At 43.4% G+C, this 20,981-nt stretch overlaps 1 protein-coding gene across 1 annotated transcript in view; it reads left to right on the top strand.

Annotated features, from left to right (window-relative positions):
- The window catches only part of FOXP1 (forkhead box P1), a 1,246,052-nt gene that overhangs the window by 1,202,871 nt on the left and 22,200 nt on the right, over positions 1 to 20,981 (top strand). Inside the window, 1 exon segment of the mRNA XM_029601088.1 lies at positions 9,894 to 10,060. Within this exon segment, the coding sequence (XP_029456948.1) occupies positions 9,894 to 10,060 (167 nt within the window).

Below are 20,981 nucleotides of genomic sequence, written 5' to 3'. Positions count from 1 at the left end.
GATCCCCATCTCATAGACAGTTTTCCTATTTTTCCACAAGTGGTAGTAAGTTTCATGTTATACTAGTGGGGTTTAGGGATACCCTCTCGGGAGCAGGCCAGGACCACAAGCAGCAGTTGGATCTGTCTTTTGTCTAGCCAGCCCCCCTCTCCCACAGGTTGATCCCTTGGGTTCTGGGAGCTAGTAAGACTTAGCTGGACAAGGTGGTCAGGGCTGGGCTGACACAGGCTGGAGGTAGTGGGCAGAGATGGACTGGAACAAGCAGTAAGTTGATAATTAGACATGAAGGCAGGCAAGGAATTGAGGACTGGATTCTGGGACAGGCAGGGGACTAAGGACAGGATCCTGGGGACTGGCCAGGGCAGAACAGGACAAGACCAGAAATGGACAGGACTTAAACAAGCAGATTAGGTAAGAACCAACAAGGATTACATAGAACATATAAGCCCAAAGGCAGTAAGGCTAGGAGGCCCAGAGGCCAGGAAGCAAGGGGACCTAGAGGGCAAGGTGAGGAAAGGCCTAGTTAGGCCATGGAGCACAGGTAGGCCTGGATAGGCAGCAGAGCAAGGTAGAGGGCAAGGAGGCCATTTAGGCCGCAAGGCAAGAAGGCAGCAGGCCACAGAGCAGAAATGAGAAACAGAGACCAAGACAAACAGCCAAAAATAACTCAAGGAACCGGGAAGAAGGTTTTGGTAAGGCAAGTCAAAATAGAGCTGGGGCTGGGTAAGTACAGGCAAGAAGGAGGAGCTTGGCAAGTTCTGGAAGCCAAGCCTGCTGTGGACTCCTAGTGGAGAGAAGGCTGCACAACAGGCTGATTCAGGTTGGTCACTGAATAGCTGATTCTGATGGCTGAGAGCAGAAGAGTCCTGTGCTGATGAGGTGTCATAGCAGGAGGCAGCAGGGTGCATAAGAACATAGTATATACCATACTGAGTCAGATCAAGGTCCAACAAGCCCAGTATCCTGTCTCCAACAGTGGTGAACACAAGTCACAAGTACCTGGCAAGTACCCAAATATTAAACACATCCCATGCGTCTAATGCCAACAAAAAACAGTTTATGGACTTCTCCTCCAGGAATTTATCCAAAACCTTTTTAAAGCCAGCTACACTAACTGCTTTAACTACTTCCTCTGGCAACAAATTCTAGAGCTTAAATGTACTACTTCAAGGAGTGCCCCCTAGTCCTTGTATTATCCAAAAGAGTAAATAACCATTTCACACTTACCTGTTCAAGGGTAGGATGAGACTGCATAGCAGGTGAAATCTAACAGTACTTCTCACCTTTAAGACCCCCTCCTCCAGGGTCCCCATTTCCATAGGCGGTATGGGTAGCTGACACTTGCTTTGGAGGCAAAGGGTTAATGTCTTTTTGGAGCCTTGCAGAAATGTCAGAATATTTCAAAGTTTGCACACAGCAGAACAAAGCTTGGCTGGACAGATATGGTGAGGCTTGGCTAGAAAGCTGGGGTGATGACCTTTTTGGGGTATTTTAAAGTTGGAACAGCAGTGACTCCTTCAGGACACTTTGAGGCAGGAACATTGCCCCTTTCTGGATGATCAAACTCTGGGAGAGCACCCTCTTCTGGATGAGAACTGTCGTCTGGTCAGTCAGGCTCTGAAAGAGCACCCCCTTCTGGGCGGTTGAGCTCTGGGAGAGCACATTAGGGTACTGGGAAGGAGGACTGCTGACTCGGGTTGACCAAAAGGCAGGAGTACTGGCACAGGGTAACTGCAGATTAAGTCCACTGGCTCAGGATGCTTGGAAGATTGGAACAATGGCACAGGGTGAATGGAGAGTTTAATCATTGAGATATGGTGCATGGAAGATGAAACCCTTGGCTCAGGTTTCATTGATGAATGGGCCACTTACACAGGGTGAATGAGGGATTGAACTGCTGGCTGTTACGCGTGCTGTCCGCGGTAGACCTGCAGCGCGGCCCCCTCACCTTCTTATACACACACTCCAGCTCCTGGTTCCTCTTCGCTAGTGGCGGTGGGCCACCGGCTCCGACCTCGGGTCGCCTCCGGTGTTTTTGCCTCTGCCATGGTCCCCAGTACTGCAGCTCAAGATGCCATTGCTAGTTGGCTCTCCGCGTGGTCTGCGGAGAGACGCCACTACCCACGCCATGCCCCCTTCCTAGGCATGCGTGCATCTCTGATCCTTACGAAGGGCCCGCAGTGGGAACCTGGCTGCGGCCCCGGATGATGACGTCAAACTCTTTCAGTGTATTTAAGCTCAGGCCTCGCTCCATAGCATTGCCTTTGCAACAGGTCTCCTCGCTACTCGAGAACTCGTTGCTACTAGAGAATCCTCTCTACGCTTCGTTCCTGACCTTCGTTGTTCCCGGTTCCTGTTGTCTTCGTTCCTGCCCTGTCTGTTTTGACTGGCTCTACGGATATCGACATTGCTTTGCTTAACTACGCTTCAGCCTATCTCCGGACCCAGACCTCCGCTACGCCTGACTATGCTACTGCCTATCTCCAGACCCAGACCTCCACTATGCCTGACTAAGCTATTGACTTCTCCATGATCAGACCATTGCCTTGATTGACTAACGCTACTGACTTCTCCATGTTCAGAACTCAGCATTGCTTGCCACAACCTCCGCTTTGCCGCCGGCCCTGATCCAAGCCTGTCACTGATGCCTCTTCTAGCCTACTCCCTGGACGTGGACTTATTAGGCTTCGGCCTACCTTTGCTTGAGCGCTCCCCAGCTAATCTCCGTTCCATTGCCACCCGAGTTCCAGTAATGTACCCAGTCCAGGATAGGACTACGTCACCTATCGTCTGCTGTCTCTGGGCTGAACCAACCTCTCTTGTTAACCAACCTCGAGGCCCACCTAAATCCTGCCGGCCCCGGCACCCAAAGGCTCAACTCGCGGGGCACGAGGGCTAGTATAGATGAAGCTCCAGCGGCCTCTACCTTCAGCCCACTCCACCTGCTGACAGTGGGGACCCGACGGGTTGCATCAACCCCACCTCAGCCCAAGGGTCCACCTCCGACGCAACACTAGCACAGGGTTTTCTTGAGGCCGAAATGTTGACACAGGCTCTCCCCAAAGCTGGAGTGGAATCTCAGAGCTTTTTTGTGAGAGAATTGGAGGACAGGAGTGTCTCTGTGACGGCTGATTCAGGAGGTCCAGGTAGCTGGTTATCTGAGGCAATGCCTGTCTGGCTCTGCCCATCTGAGGCAGCAACATCTCCCTCTGTGTGCAGGACATCTGGGGTGGGAGGACCTCCCTCTGAATACTGGATGGGTGAAACAGCAATGTCTTACTTGGTGTGCAGGACATCTGGGATGGTTGCACCTCCTTGTGGATACTAGATGGCTGATACTGTGACGTCTGCCTCTGGAGACAAGGCATTGGAGGTGGCAGCGCTTCCCTCAGCATGCAAAAGTGGAAAACTGGAGGCCCTAAGAAGTGTGGCTGAAAGGGAAAGTTCCCTTTGCAGCAAGTCTATGAACACTGGCTGCTCCTGGCCTGGATCAGTTGGACTGGGTTCCTCCTGTATCAAAGTAGGTAGGCTAGGCTTTTTCTGGAGCCAGGGCACAACAGGCTTGGGATTTCTCAACAAAAATTCTGCAGAACTATTTTCCTGAATTGGATTAGATGAACCAAATCCTTCTTGGAACTTCCCAGACTGCAGAGGTGCAGCAGTGAGGCTAATTTCTTCAGTCTATTTACCTAGTAGAGATTCAAGGGCAACAGGGCTGAAGCCATTACTGGCTACTCTGCTGGGAGATAAGTTAGAGATTACTGATTGATTATTATATGCAGATGAAGGCATCTGGAAAGCCAACTTGATTAGCTTTCTTCATGGCAAAGGCTCCTTGGGCTGCGACAGATTCTGAAACAAAATCTGGAGCATTCATTAATTTTCCACTGACTTGGTTAAGGCTGACAGCAACTTCCCTTATTGCAGATAAGGGTTTGAGATTTTCTTGATTGTTTGTGTTAATTGTGCCGTTTGGCTGCCTTGAGCAGGTTGTGATTTTGTGATACCTGTGGAGCTGAATTTGTCTTTCCTGGTAGGGATTTTAAACTATCTTGTTTTTTTGTGCTAGGTGTGGGTATAGGTTGGTAGATAGCTGTTTTTTCCAAGGGGATTCTCCTGGTTAATTTTTTATAAGCAGCTCTGTTGCATCCAGAATTTACATCTGGTACCTGATTAAGAACTGTGGTTTTCAAAGAATCCCTGCTGGAGTTTTTATTTTCAGGCTGTTCTCTGGCTTTTCTAGGAGCTGAATTGGTTGCATCACAGATAGGACAGGCTTTGTCAGGAGGCAAAACCCCAGGGATACAAGGACAGTTTCACCAGCTAGGGTTGAGGTTGCCACACCTCACAGTTAGGAAATATTGGATTATTTTTGGCCCTGCATTTACCTCAAGTCCAGAATGCAGGAGGCTGTGAAAAACTCATCAGGGAATGGTATTCTTAGATTAGAGTCAGGCTGATGCGCAGCCCAGTTGATACAAGTTTTAGTGGAAGCAGGGTTTGTGACCCAGCATTTAGCACAGTTCCACAGATTAAAGTTAGGATAATGACAACTATTGCATTCTAGATAGTGTAATAGATTCAGTATCTGACAGACAGTGCTGGAAAACCAAGAGGCAGAGGCAGGGAGATTTGGTAAAGCAGAAACTGAAGCACCACAATAATTTCCCATAGAAGCAAAGTTATAGTCTGCACCTGTTTCTTGGTCATGGCGGAAGGTCCTATGCCCACTCTGGTAAGAGGTTTTTGGCTGGTTCATTCTGTTATAGCTAGTGAGGTTTAGGGATACTCTCTTGGGAGGGAGGCAGGACCACAAGCTAGGAGTTGGATCTGTCTTCTTCCTAGCTAGCCCCCTCCGTCGTAGGTTGAGCCCTTGGGTTCTGGAGGCCATTAGGACTTAACTGTACAAGCTAAATAAGGTGATCAGAGCTGGGCAGATGCAGGCTGGAGGTAGTGAGCAGAGATGGAATGGAATAGGCAATGAGTTGATGACTGAACATAAGAAATTGCCATACTGGGTCAGACCAAGGGTCCATCAAGCCCAGCATCCTGTTTTCAACAGGATACTGGATACAAAGACAGACAAGGAACTGAGGACTGGATACTGAGACAGCCAGGGGACTGAGGACAGGATCCTGGGGATTGGACAGGGCAGAACAGGACAAGACCAGACAAGGACAGGCCTTAAGGCAGACTAGGTAAGAACCAACAAGGATTACATATAACAGAAGGCGAGGTAAAGAAAGGCCTAGTTAGGCCACAGAGCACAGGTAGGCCTGGATAGGCACAGAACAAGGCAGGGGTAAGGAGGCCTTTAGGCTACAAAGAAGGCAGAGAGTCAGAAGGCTCTTAGGCCACAAGGCAAGGCTGAGAGCAGAAAGCCTTAAGGACACAAGGCAAGGCAAGAAGGTCTGCAGGCCACAGAGCAGAAATGAAGAACAAAGGCCAGGACAAAGAGCCAAGAATAACACAATGAACCAGCGAGTAGATTTTGGCAAGGCAAGTCTAAATAGAGCTGGGGCTGGGTTTGGTGCAGGCAGGGAGGAGGAGCCTGGCAAGTTCTGGAAGCCAAGCCTGCTGAGAACTCCTAGTGGAGAGAAGGCTGCACCACAGGCTGATTCAAGTTGGTCACTGAGGAGCTGATTCTGATGGCTGAGAGCAGAGTTTGTAAGACTCCTCTGCTGGTGAGGAGGTTTCATAGCAGGAGGCAACAAGGTAGGATGAAACTGCATAGCAGGCGAAATCCTAACATTTCAAAATTGCTTTCATAGGAATTGCTATGCTTATGCAGTGCTCAAGCCTAGGCATACACCAATGCAGGCTATGCCTCCTGCATGTCCTACAAACAGTATCTGTTTTCAGGCTAATTCAAACATTTTTTTGTGGCAAATATTTGGTGACTATCTCTTTTTATGACCATTGCTATTTAGCAGAACCTGAATGTGTCTCACTTTTTAGCCTCCAGAAATCAAAATGATTTGGGGTAACTAGAGCCCAGAATTTCTTCAATTAACCTTGCAGCTAAGGCATTGTGTCTTAAGAACATAAGAACATACCATACTGGATCAGACCAAGGGTCCATCAAGCCCAGCATCCTGTTTCCAACAGTGGCCAATCCAGGCCATAAGAACCTTGGTGGAGTTCCAAAGAAGGCATTCCCTTCTACATTTCTCCTGAAATCATGCAGTGAAAAAATCAAAAGTGAGTTTCACTGGAACAACAGTAAATATGATTCTTTAGTTACTCACTGTCCCCTGAGTTTTGTGCGCTATAATTTTAAAGGCTCCTCTCTCTGCCGAATAGTATTACAAGCACATTTTACGTTCATGAGGCTAAGAGGCAAAAGTGAAATGATCCTACCTTCTATTAGATTCTGTTAACTATGTAAGTAATTCGAAATAGGATACTTATTATACAGAACCAGTCATGTGTTATTTCTAAAGCACATGATGCTTTCACCATCTTCATTCACATACATTTTGCAAGAAGCAAAGAGCTATGCGCATATATATATATTTTTTTTAACAATACATTTTCTAAGTAAATTCTTGCAGTGGCTTTGGATAGTCCTAGAGAATATAGTGTATGAAATGCATCATGAAGAAAAATCAGAATACTGTCGCCAAGGATTTCATGAAGCCTTCTATAAGGAGATAATTTTGTTAAATCATGAATAAGTTAGCTTGGAAATATGTGTACAAGTTACATCAGTTTTCATATGTGAACTTAAGCACATAATGTTCGCTTTGAAAATTATCCAAGCAAATTTAACATGCAGTTACACCTGCTAAAATGTTCACAGAAATATTTTGGGAAAATTTACACACCTACTATTTAACATCGAATGTAGGTACAAAACTGAAAGCTATTTCCCAGCTCTGCTCCCAGAAATGCCTCCGGTTAGTCTGGATAAACTTATGCATGAACAGGGCATACACACTCAAGTTTAGCCACATATTGAGCAGATAGTTCTTTAAAAAAAAAAAAAAACTATTTCTGCAGGTAAATCATTATTACTGCAGAAATGCTTTTGGAAATTACCCTCCATATAAGCAGTTATGACTAAACTTTGTTTTGCAGAGTTCTTTTAAAAAAAAAAAAAACTTTAATAAAAAGCATTTCACTTTTCTACAAAGTCTGTGCTGTTTTTTTTGGAAGACATGTTTCAGGGGAGGGGAGGGGGGTCAGTTGTCAAACTCCTCACATTGCTGCAAAGTCCCCATGTGCCCTTTTACTTGCTGTCTTTGAACCAATTTTCAAAGTGCAAATATGCTTGGGTACAGGCATTTGCACCTGCATCTTCTGTAGAGTTGAAAATTCAATCTGAGCACGTTATTTTCCTCTTTTGAGTTATACATGCCTACAGGAACATCTCCCCCCAATGTGCACACTTTATCGGGTAAATGTTGGGCAGTTTTCGGATAAGCCCTTTTACCCAGGTGAATTGCTTTTGAAAATTGCCCTCCACGTAAATTGTCCCTCTATGAAATGCCAGACATAGAAATCTAGAAATAACTTACTGATTCGAGGGTGTGTTTGGTGCTCGGGTAAATGGTGCTATAGAAAGAAATGTGTACAATGTACAAGGTTGAAACTGAACTAGGTGGATATTTAGCCTGTTTTAAATAAGTTGTTATTTTGGGATTTTTCTAGTTATGGATGGGGAATTTCGTCAACATTTTCTCAGTGAATCTGGTGGACTCCCCAGTTTTATTGAGTTTTTTTTAATAGATTTGATGATTTTTGGGAGTCCATATCAAACCTAACAGATGAGAGGCTGATGTGAGTTGAATCTGCTTGAACTCCATTGCAGATTGATTGAATTGTGAAATCCACATCAGATATTTTATTAAATAATGTTTACAAACTAAAGAAGCATGAAGAACTAATCTATGAACAGTTTTACATGTTCACTAATCTCTTGTTCATAGAAATTTCCCTGTTAGTACACCATTTACTGTTATGTTGATGACATCATCAGGACCTCAGATAAACCAAATTAGTTGTATTTTTAAAAAGAGGTTTAAAATCGTATTGCTAATCACAACTTGTGGGTGGGGGAGTCCTTATTTTACAATTACATTTTCTAATTTTTAGTAAAACCAGACTATAGAAGCTCAATAGTTCGATTTTCAGGTATCTCTCAAGATGCAACCAGTCATACTGGAGCCCTAGTTCATACTCCATCCTCTTAAGTAGGGAAAATGCTTTTGGTTCAGGGGACATATTAAAACAAAAATTTTCTTAATTTTGTTGAGATGGAAAGCATTTTCAGATTACCTGCCTTCCTAGAAATTATAGAGGAGGATTGGAAATTGAGCAGACAAGATGGACCTTGTAGTCTTTATCTGCTGTCATATTTATTCTCTGTTTCTGTCTTTGGAGAGACTGTTCCTTTTTCAAATAACTGCATGTTATGTTCTTGTGTGCTCTGAACTATATTGGAATGCTTTTTCTTTCTTTGGTTAAAATAAAATAAATTTGACCCTGTTGAGAGCCATTTTAAGGAATCTCTTTGCATATGTTGAATTACTTAGGATAAGTGTGTCTTCTTAGGGTATAAACACACAAAGTGACACAAATATATCACATATCACATTTCCATCTCTCATACCACTTGATATAAATCAAATGGTTCATGGAGACATTGGAAGAGTTTGAAGGAAGGGTGAGAGTAGGAGAGAAGTTGACAGTTTTATTTTTGGAAAATACAGCTTGACAAAAATCAAAACATCATAGAGGTCCTTATTCAAAAGCATTTAGCTTGCTAACTCAAGACATTAGCTGATTAAATGAATATTTGATACTTATCCAGCTAAATTCTAGATGACTAATAAGATCGCTGGCTAGAATTTAGCTGGTTAAGGGGGTCATTCTTCAAATCGTGATAGCTACCGCTTCGCGAATCGAAAATGTAAATTAGGGAAAAGGGAGGAGTTTGGGCAGGGTTTAGGGAAATTTGGGTCCTGTAGCACTGCAAACGATAATGTATCGCACATTATCGCCTGCATTAGCACTGGAAATAGCTACAGTTATTTCATTGGCACTATGGGGGCAATGGTGTGCAACGTGGCCACAACTGCGGTGGGTGAAAATGCACTGTCGTGATGTGGCTACCTGCTCACTATCGCCCTCTGCCCCCTTTTTTTTTTTTCCGCTGCTCAATATTCCGCTATATTTATAGCGGAATGATGAATCCAGGGGTAAGTTAAGGGCGTAACAGAGGTGTTAAGTTATCCAGCTAAGTTATTCAGAGTTACCTGGATTACTTAGCTAGCTTAGTCTGGTCAGGCCAAAGACCTGTCCTAAAGTTAGCTAGCTATATTCAGTAGTGCAGCTGCACCTTTGAGTATACCTCCAGCTAACTCTGCTATCCGAACTGTGTCCGAATATGGATCTCTCAGTTAATCCGGAATATCCACATTTACAATGCAGAAAATTTCTAAGCTTAACAGCTGAATAAATTGCTACAGCAAACTTCCTCAATTTTCTGTAAGTTTTAACGTAGTACTTAGTTGTGCTTCGTGGTACACACAGTGGATCAGAGAGTTGCTCATGTTGAGATGCATCCCCACAGGTGACCGAACTGCTGGCTTGCTCTTTCTAGCTTTTATGCAGAATGCTCAATTGCAGCCTTGCAAAGAAAGTTAAGTAGGGCAAGGCATTAGAATAATGCAAGCGGATAGCTCTCAAGAATTGTAAAATGGAAAAAAGCCTAGAGGTTCTCTTTAGTAAAGGGGTTTTATAATGACAGAATTAAGTTGTATAAGGGAATCAGAAGGGTGCTAAGTAAGAGACATATGGAAACCTAAGTTCCGGTATACAAAATGCCAGAAGAGTTGTCATCTGCCTAGGGATTAGCTTTTCATTAATTCTTGCTATGTGTCTGACAGGCTTCAATGGCTGAGAATAGTATACCTCTATACACTACTGCTTCCTTGGGAAATTCCACTCTGAGCAACCTTGCCAGCGTGATGAGGGAAGAGCTTAATGGTGTGATGGAGCATACGAACAGTAATGGAAGCAACAGCAGTCCTGGACGTTCCCCTATGCAAGCAATGTGAGTATGCAGTTGAATTGTTGGTTGGTTAGAGGTCATGGTTGTAGATTGTTGACCCAGTGTTTCAGTGCCTTTGAGATTCCTTTCAGGTGCTAACAAAGAACATTCTTTCGTCTGAATAGCAAATGTAAAAATCCTTCCTGTGTTTCTGAAAAAAAATGTTTGCAGAGATTAGAAAACATAAAAAGGCCATTTACCCTACCTCCACATAAAAAACCCATCCACTCAATCCAGACCATCAAGTGCATACAGCTATAAAACTCTGACTCATTTTCCTCTCTTCAATCCAGGGTCTCAATAGAGCAGACCCCCTTCTGCACCTGCATTTCTTTGCAGTATATTTTTATTCCAACTTTTGAATCATGTAGTAAACATAGCTACAAAGACCTAAAAAAAAAACCCCTTTGTTTTCTTAGTTGGACTGGAGGCTTAAAATTAAATTCAGCACACTGCATTACGGGTAGGCATTAACGATGGCACATTTGAAGGGCTGCATGATTTATACATCGCTCTTAAAATATCAAAAGGGAAATTAATAGGAGCATGATAGAGGCAAGCAGACGGCAGAATAATGAGTGCGTGCATAACAGAGTGAAGGAACAGGAGATTGCTGTCCATGCTTAATGTGAATGGCATGAGGGCAGAGACAGGAAAGGTAGGATGCCCCCTATGGGTGTGTTTGGTTTTCAGAGAGCTATTTATTGAAATCCTAACATCCTAGGCCAGTGGTTCCCAACCCTGTCCAGGGGACCCCCCCCCCCCCCCAGCCAGTCGGGTTTTTAGGATATCCACAATGAATATGCATGAGAGAAAATTTGCATGTTATGGAGGCAGTGCATGTAAATTTTCTCTCATGCATATTCATTCTGGATATCCTGAAAACCCGACTGGCTGGGGGGTCCCCAGGACAGGGTTAGGAACCACCGTCCTAGGCATACCAGTCAGCATGGATAGAAGCTGGAAAAATGCAATTAGCTATCAGGGCCCATAGTCCTCAAGGTGTTCAAAACCACCTCTTCTTTACCTAGGTAGAATTAGCAGTGGTAAGATATTGCTATATCAGCCATATAACCGGGATCCTCTCATCTAGTAAAAAAGGATCAGATGTACTAGCACTTTCCCCATAGAAACAGGCAGGTCATATTCATTAAGCCGGGGAGTGGGCAGGTTACTCAGCTGGACAACTTGTCACAGATTTTGAGGGGGACAAATCTCCTGCTGAATATACTTCCCTAAAATTATCTGGCTAACTTAGCCAGATAGGTTTAAAGGTATCTGAGTAAGTGTACATAGATAAGTTTAACTCTACCCAGCTATATTCAAAATACAGCTGGATACCTAAAAAAAAAACCCTTCTGTTTCTTAAGGCCTGATACCCCTGCTCTCTGTCCCATAAAAATACTTTAAAGGGAATGTGGGCTAGCATTCGATCCCCCTTCTAGCCCCCCTAACCACTAGAATTTAAACAAAACAAAGATGCAGGTCATAGTTACCCCCACCCCCCTCCACACACACACCCACACAAAATATTATATGTAAATTCACTGAGTCTCCTTGCCCTCCTCCCTTCCCATCCAGCTCTCAGATCCCTCCAAACTCCAGCCAGGAGGGCAGAACTGTCTTATCCACTCCCAGTCACTTCCAACATTGTTCTGATAGCAACGTTGGAAGCATATGAAATACCATTTCTGTCGCAGCTTAGAGCAAGTAGGACAGTACCACGCTCCTAGCTGGGATTTGTGGGTCCAGGAGAGTATAGTTGGGGTTGGGGCTCAATGAATTTACAGTTAATATCATGGAGTAGGGGGTCTGGCCTTGGGTCACTATGATCTGCCATTTTTTTTTTTTTAATTCTGTTTGTTAAGGGGGGTTGAGAGGGGGGAACAGGTGCTAGCCCACATTCCCTTTAAGTATTTTTTTTGGGGGGGGGGGGTGGGAGCATGGGGATTGGGTCTCAATGCACAGGGGTTTTTTTCTTTAAATATACCAACTACATTTTGAATATATCCAGTTACGTACTACGTAATCTGGGCACATGCAACTGAATAATTTTGCGACTGCTCCGAGGCAGTCCTAGAGTTATCCGGCAAACTTAGCCAAATAACTGAAAAGCAGCTAAATTAGCTGGATAACACTCTGCCCAGAATGCCCCCGCTCTGGGTCTTTTATTAATCTGGCTAAGTTTTAGCTGGATAATGACTTAACCAGCTAAAGCTTGGCTAGTCAGTGGGGAGGAATATTTTTAAATAAGTTTGGCTAAGTTTTGGACTTAAGCCAGCCAAATCCTTATGAATATTGTCCTCAAAAGGCCTGATTCACTATGTCATCTTTTCTCCATAGACACAGAATAGGAGAAATGCCTCAGAAAAATTGCATTCTAAACCAGAAGAACTCTTTAATACATTTGGTCCTAGGTTAACAAACCCTGGTTTACTATAAAGACTATTGTAGTGTAAATTTAACTTAAATATTTCTTTCTTTAGAAGGGTAACAAACAACCAGCTTTCATAACATTTTTCTCATCTTAGAATACAATACTTTCAAATCTAGGCAAAGAAGAATTTTTTTAACTTCCAAAACCTTATAAATGAACTTATGTGCACTTACTGTTGATACAATAATTACCATTGAGAAAATGTTAATAGCAAAAATGTTTCCTCCCATGTATTATACCAAAGAGTAAATTAAAACCACAATATCTAGGTACTTGTGGTAGCTTTTAATGCAAGCTGCCCTTTGCTTGTAAATGCATGCTTAAACACAGCAATATTAAGTTTGAATTATTCAATAATAAATTTAAACACTGTCATATAACATTTCCTGTAAAACAGATTTACATGATCAGCTTGTACAGTGTTTTCTTTTTTTTTTTTTTTGCAGTGGTAATAAACATCTTTTCACACATAATATCATGTGGCATACCTTGAGTGCTTTCAGGGAGGCTATATAACCCAAAGAAGTTTGCACAAGATTACAGAGCCTTTCACTTTTAGATCTGGCTTAGACAGGTAGTGGCCAAATACCCTGTCATGGGAAAGTTATTGGGTGACCTATGTGAAAAGAGTTGGCGGTCTCAGTCTAGTTATCAAGGGGCACCATCTGAATTTGGCATTGATTGGCAACAGTCAGGTCAATACAGTAAAGTGCGGCCGCGGTTACCCTGTTTCTAACCCGCCTTTTACTCACAATTTGGCCGCGTTAGCCCAACCCGCGATTCACTATCCCCTTTAACCCATTCTTACAGCCTCTTTAAATCAACGAGTAACCCCTTCCGCCCGCAGCATGTATATGAGATGTAAACGATCGGATTAGCTATTCCCCCCCATTCAATAACGCGCGCCCCTACTATCGCCTTTTTAACCTGCAGTTTAGCCGCGCGTTTAACCTGCTAACTTACCGCCTACCCCTACCCCTGCGTTAGAGGCAGGGGTAAGGGTAGATGGCAAACTTTCCCCCAAAAGGAAACCTAAAATCCCCTCCTCCCGAAGCGACTCGACATGTTACCAACTTACTTCTTGTTGCTTTTTCAGCCCTTTCAGCCTTCTCTGCTGTCCTCCGGAGGGGGGCAGCCGGCAGCGAAAGCAGCTTCCAGCGGTCCACGCGCAGGTCCCGGTTCTCCTGGCTCAGCTGCTCCAGCTGCATCTCCAGCTCCTCGATGCGCCGCCGCTGCATCTCCAATAACTTCTGCTGGCTCTCGATGATGTTGTTCAGCTCCAGCAGGTACTCCGCGGCGCGGTTCGGGCTCTCGGCTCCAATGGCTAGAGCCAGCGAAGGGCATGACGTAACGGCGCGAGCGAAGCGTATTTTCATTGGCTTGAGCGCCCGTGTGCAGCTGGAGCGGCTGAGCCAGGAGAACCGGGACCTGCGCGGGGACCAATGAAAGCCGCTTTCGCCGCCGGCTGCCCCCTCCGGAGGACGGCAGAGAAGGCTGAAAGGGCTGAAAAGCAACAAAAAGTTAGTTGGTACCTGTTGAGTTGCTTCGGGAGGAGGGGATTTAAGGTTTTTAGGATTTCTTGGGCTAAAGTTGGGATCCACTTCCTGGTGCCTGTCATTTCAAATGTCATTTGAAATCACAGGTACCAGCGCACCCAGGATACTGTATAGGCGCTGTGCGGGCCTAATGCTTCACAGACGCTTCTTGGACGCGGCTTGCATTTGCAAGCTATTTAAATACAGTATCGAGCGGTAGGTGAGCAGGACTGTGCGTACGGCAAACGCGGGTGCGCCCGGCACTAACGCAGCTCTTCCTACCGCTCCTTACTGTATGGGCCCGAGTGTTAGTATTCTGAGCAGAGAGGCCAAGGATCACACAAGCATGGAAAGTGAATTACATTTGTAACCCCTCACCACCTCCCATGCCCCTCCCAAACGCATGGTAATTGAATTACCTTCATGACCCCTCTCACCCTCACCCCCACAAAGGTGATCCCTCACATTGGCAGAGCAGCGTGTATTGGAAGCTTATACTACCACCACCTGCATTATACTTGTTCCACAAACAGTAGATTTTGGTTCCAAGTGCTGTCAGCCTGGCACCTTTTATGAGTATCCTAGATCTGGTGAGTTTATTTGGGCTGTTTTGATATTTATAATCATGTCCTCTGTATAGGAAAATATTTCAAGAAAAGCTATAGATATAAAACTCAAAATCTTTTGATTATAGGGACAGATCTTTAAACATTTTTGAAATGAAGTCCAAATCCTCATTAATATGGTTTAAGAAATACCTTAAAATGTATTTTGGTTTGACTTTGAAAAGTACCCTCTAAATTTTCAAATGCAATTCCATATGTAAAACAGAAATGGGCTTTTATGAAATTATCTCTCTTCTCCAGTGTATTACTAACTTTTATTTTTATTTTTAAAGATGTTATGTGATAAAATAAACCAAGCTAGTTTGTTGTAGCTAGCTTACCTATTTTCCCTCCAACCTTAAAAAAAAAAAAGTTTAAATTATGTCTGAATCGCTCCTGTTATATTTAATGGAAGCGACTCTGCTGAGGCAGTGCCTCTGTCTCTACTTTTACACTTATGCCAGCATAAAGCAGGAGTTAACTACATTCAGGATGGTGAGGGTGGGGCTGCTGAAAGCAAATAAAAATGCATGCATGTGTACTTAGGTGTAAGTATTTCATGGGCATTTCTGCAAGCGGGGAGTATAGGATGCAAATGGAGCATCTCTGGCAGACTCTTCTCCTTTGCCTTTGGTCTATCTTTTCTTCAGGTTGTGATTTTTCTTTTTTTTTTTTTTCCCCAATATCTGCTTTTACACTATACTTCATTGTTTTTTTCTGATAGCCTCCTTCCAGAGGCGAAAAAGATTTTAAGTGAACCAAGCCCCAAGGTATTTATGTTCATATGTTGAAAACAAGCAGTTCAGGTTTTGCATAAATAGAAGTTTGGTCCATAGGATGCATGTTAAGGGGGGAGGCGGGGGCTGCCTTCATGAAGCTATGCCCTTTAAGGGGGATAATTTTGTAACGGCCTGCAAAAATTTAAAGTCAGTTTCCTGTGACAGTTTCCTCCTGAACCCCGTCCCTGGGAACATCTCTGCCTCAGTGTGGGTAAAACCTACACGCATTCAAAGCTATACCCGCAAACCAGGTGGGCAGTTTTGTAAGAGGCCTTTTCCACAGGTAAAGCATTGTTTTACCCACAGAAATGGCTTTCAAAATTACCCTCCCTCTGCATTCAGTAGCATGTTGTCTTTTAATTATAAAATCACCATTACCCTGCTCTGTTGCCTCTTGTTTAGGAGGCATTCCTAATGTATTAGAATCAATCAAGCCCTAAACGAAATCGTTAAGTTTAAAGCATCCTGTTAGCATGGTAACGACTGGGAGTAGCTGTAGCACTGCAGCTAAAGTCTTATTACCATTCCTCTTGTCTCTTCCCTTATGACACTGAACCACCAGCGCTTTTGTTCCCATTTGAAACAGTAGAAAGTAGTTGCATAATTGTATACTGGCGACATAACATCTTCATCCTGGTATTCTCCATAGATAGCCACAAAGCTGCCAGCCACTCCATACTGTGAGCATCATCAATTCAGCGTACCAATAGGCAACAGTGAGCTGGTAACAAAAACTTTTCAATTCCCAGGTGCCCACATTAAAAAAAAAAAAACACAACTAAACAGATGTGGAAAGAAAAAGATAGAAAACCTATTTTTTCACTGTGGTTGCTTACTGTTTCTGAGGAAGAATAAATTTAGTTGAAAGACAGAAATTCTGCTGTTGAATATGGAGGGTTTGTTACTTGCCTTCCTCAGAGAGCACAACGCTGCATTGGTGATAGGGGAGATGTTGCTGGGCACATCAAATCTCGATTTTCATTTTTCATCAGCCAGCAGATGTGCTCCCATGTGAAGTACATTGTTTAAAACTGCGGTGCATGATTATGTGCAAGCGCCTTTATGTCTGAAACCAAGCACAGGGAAAGCCTTCAGAATACCACCAAATATTACCATGTCTGGTGATTAATGAGTAATAGATTTCAGCAAGTTATAGTGTACTGTGGACCAGATCTATTAAACACTTTTGCCACAAGACTCAAAATGGAAGAACCTCTAAGGGCGGATTTTAAAAGGGTTATGTGCGTATATTATGCATGTAACCCCGAAACCTGCTCCTGCGCGCGCCGAGACTTTTGCATAGGCCCGGTGACGCACGCAAGCCCCAGGATGCATGTAAGCCCCGGGGCTTGAAAAAATGGGCAGGGCGGTCCAGGGGCGGGGCATGGGCGTGGCCAGAGTCCTCTCCACTGCTGCTGGGCCCGGAGATCGCGCGCCGGCACTCGGCCGGCACACGCAACCTATGCCTGCCTGGAGGCCGGAGTAAATAAAAAAAAAATAAAGGTAGGGGGGGGGATTTAGGTAGGGCTGGGGGGTGGGTTAGATAAGGGAAGGGAGGGGAAGTTGGGAGGGGCGGAAGGAAAATTCCCTCCGAGGCCGCTCCGATTTCGGCTGTTCGCGCATGTTATAAAATCGGGCATAGATTTGTGCGTGCCGGGTTGCGCACACAAATCTACACCCGCGCATAGGTAAGAATATCTGAACATAAGAACATAAGAAGAACATAAGAAAATGCCATACTGGGTCAGACCAAGGGTCCATCAAGCCCAGCATCCTGTTTCCAACAGTGGCCAATCCAGGCCATAAGAACCTGGCAAGTACCCAAAAACTAAGTCTATTCCATGTAACCATTGCTAATGGCAGTGGCTATTCTCTAAGTGAACTTAATAGCAGGTAATGGACTTCTCCTTCAAGAACTTATCCAATCCTTTTTTAAACACAGCTATACTAACTGCACGAACCACATTCTCTGGCAACAAATTCCAGAGTTTAATTGTGCGTTGAGTAAAAAAGAACTTTCTCCGATTAGTTTTAAATGTGCCCCATGCTAACTTCATGGAGTGTCCCCTAGTCTTTCTACTATCCGAAAGAGTAAATAACCGATTCACATCTACCCGTTCTAGACCTCTCATGATTTTAAACACCTCTATCATATCCCCCCTCAGTCGTCTCTTCTCCAAGCTGAAAAGTCCTAACCTCTTTAGTCTTTCCTCATAGGGGAGTTGTTCCATTCCCCTTATCATTTTGGTAGCCCTTCTCTGTACCTTCTCCATCGCAATTATATCTTTTTTGAGATGCGGCGACCAGAACTGTACACAGTATTCAAGGTGCGGTCTCACCATGGAGCGATACAGAGGCATTATGACATTTTCCGTTTTATTCATCATTCCTTTTCTAATAATTCCCAAAATTCTGTTTGCTTTTTTGACTGCCGCAGCACACTGAACCGACGATTTCAATGTGTTATCCACTATGACACCTAGATCTCTTTCTTGGGTTGTAGCACCTAATATGGAACCCAACATCGTGTAATTATAGCATGGGTTATTTTTCCCTATATGCATCACCTTGCACTTATCCACATTAAATTTCATCTGCCATTTGGATGCCCAATTTTCCAGTCTCACAAGGTCTTCCTGCAATTTATCACAATCTGCTTGTGATTTAACTACTCTGAACAATTTTGTGTCATCTGCAAATTTGATTATCTCACTCGTCGTATTTCTTTCCAGATCATTTATAAATATATTGAACAGTAAGGGTCCCAATACAGATCCCTGAGGCACTCCACTGTCCACTCCCTTCCACTGAGAAAATTGCCCATTTAATCCTACTCTCTGTTTCCTGTCTTTTAGCCAGTTTGCAATCCACGAAAGGACATCGCCACCTGGCCCTTAATATGTCTGCCCCTGTGTTCTCTGTGTTAGTAACTTTAAACAGCACACTGGAGAATCTACAAAAACTTCATCTTTTGAAATTCTTTCAAAAATAACAGTAACACTGGTAGAGAAGCAGTATAATAAGAGAGCAAAGCCCAGCAACTGCAGGCAAGCAAGAAAAACTTTTATTGAAAGGCAGCTGGGAGTGTGACAAGAGAGCATGCGTGGCCCAAAACCAGCACCAGTGTTTCCAGGATTGAGAATCTGTGCGTTTTAATTAGCCTCTTAGCCGTTTTGTGATTTCTGGCTGTATTTTTTTTTTTTTTTTGCTGGGGGGTATTGTTTTGGCTGGTCACATTATGGATCAATTGTTGATCTGTGCCCCTGCAGAGATGCCCCTTTGTAGTTTCCACTAGTATAAAGATTATTAAGGCAAGAGACTAGATAATAACCTTTGTCTCGGCAGTTACAGCATAAGGAAACTTGCACAGCACATTGAAGTCAAATGAAAACAAATTTAAGAGAGTATTTTTCGAGCAAAGCTTCACAGAAAACTTGGGGTGCTTCATATACAGCTTATCGACTGATATACATTCTAAATTTCATTTCAAAGATGAATGGATACTGGACAAGGTTCTCAGTTCACAGAATACCAGCCCATTGCTGCTTGTTCTCATGGAGACTATGGATCGTCATGGGGGATCTTTGGGAGAGAGGGCTAGGGGTGGGTTGAATATGGTGCATCATGATATAGGTTTATCAGAGCACTCTAAGCTCCTTTCCAACAAGCTATTTTGCTGTGCCACTTTATATGCTGATTTCATTTTATATTGTCTAGAAGTATCTGCCATTGCAAAAAATTTATGCTACCCCCCTTGCTGATGACAGGGAGGGAAACTGTTACATGTTCATTGTTGTTGTTGGTTGAAGAAAAAGCTTAAAAGGTATATGTAAAAGAAAGTATTTTTTATAGTCAGAGTGCACACATTAAGCTATTGAATTTGGCTAAGGTCTAGTTGGGTTTATAAAGCTTTGGACAAGTTCCTTGAGAGCCAGATCCATAAAGGTTATTAGCCAGGTAGACTTGGAGTTCTCTCCAGCTCTTCTGTGGGTGAGGTTGCAGGGAATGGATCTTTTCCTTTAGGATCTTCTGGGTACCTGCCATGTGATCAGGATTGGTTAGCCATCATAGACTGGAATCTGGGCTCCATGGGTTCTAACCAGCATGATATGTCTTATTTTCGTTAACACTTGTAACTTTACTTTCAGGGAGGAGGGAGTTTGGGTGTGTTCTTTCCTTTATTCTCTCATTCCATCATCTCCCTAAGAGAGGTTGCCCATGGACAGAGATTTTGCCTTTCTGGCTAAGCGGTAGAAGGAAAGCTTCCTCAGATGACACTCTTCAAAGGTGTTCTATGCCCACAGGATTTTAATGGCAAACACCCCTCAACCTGCCTTCCCCCCCCAACACACATATACACCCCCCCCCCCCCAGGATTCATTGCTTCTAACAGTTTATTCCTCTAATACTTCAGGTATAGTTTATCTACAGTTGTGCTTATAAGTTTACATACCCCTAGCAGAATTTGTAGGATATTTAGCATTTTAAGAAAACATGAGTGATCAGACAAAACACGTCTGTTATTTTTAATGTCTTTCAAATTAAAACTATTACACTTCACAGAAAATAGCACAATCATTAAACAAACCATAGCATTAAGGGAAATAATAAAATGGTCCTGTTCAAAATTTACATACCCTTGAATTTATGAGCTGATAATATACATTCAAATTGACACACACAGGTTGAGATGGAAGTGAAGGGTAGGTATCCACACGTGTGCCTTGTTTGATTGTAATTAGTGTCTATATATAAATAGTCAATGAGTTTCTTAGCTCTTGAGAAACCTTTGTGCATTTCATCCAGGGCTGCACTGACTTTGGTTACTGAAGCATAAGGAAAGCAAATGAACTGTCAAAGGATCTGCGAGTAAAAGTAGTTAAACTTCATAAATCAGGAAAAGGATATGAAAAGATATCCAAAGTTTTGAAAATGCCAATCAGTACTGCTCAAACTCTGATTAAGAAGTGGAAAATTATGAGTTCTGTTAATACCAAGATAGACCAAGAAAGATTTCAGACACAACTGCCAAGGAAAATTTTTCAGGATAAAAAGAAAAACACCACAAGCAACTTCTGCTGAAATAAAGGCTTCTCTAAAACAAAGTGGTGTGGTTGTTTCAGCATGCACAATAAGGAGATACTGGAACAAAAATGGGCTGCAGACTTCCAGTTATGCAATTTAGCTGAGAGGTCGCACATGTGGGGAGCTCTGTGAGGGCTTAAGCTATTTTCTTCATCAGTCTCCCTTTCTTGATTTGAATGGAATAATTTTGATCTCAGTGACTGTCTATTCGACAAAGCACAATCTGTATGTTTTGGATTGTCGATAGGAGTCACACGTACTCCGAGAGATAAGGGAAAAGGAGAGAAGATTGCGTCAGTGGAAGCAATGATAGCAGCCATTTGAGAGCAATCTCTTGCAGGACTTAAGGACAATATTGTACAAGACATTTCTAAAATTATTACTGCAGCCTTGGCTGATCAACTGAGTAAACTACAATTAGGAGTGGAAGAAATGACAAAGAAAATGGATAGAAAAGCCACGCCGATATCGGAGATTGATCAT

The sequence above is a fragment of the Rhinatrema bivittatum genome, chromosome 4, assembly GCF_901001135.1.
Source record: "Rhinatrema bivittatum chromosome 4, aRhiBiv1.1, whole genome shotgun sequence".
Lineage (NCBI taxonomy): Eukaryota > Metazoa > Chordata > Amphibia > Gymnophiona > Rhinatrematidae > Rhinatrema > Rhinatrema bivittatum.
Note: the sequence above shows the minus strand (reverse complement) of the source record. Positions and strands in the feature narration are given on the sequence as shown.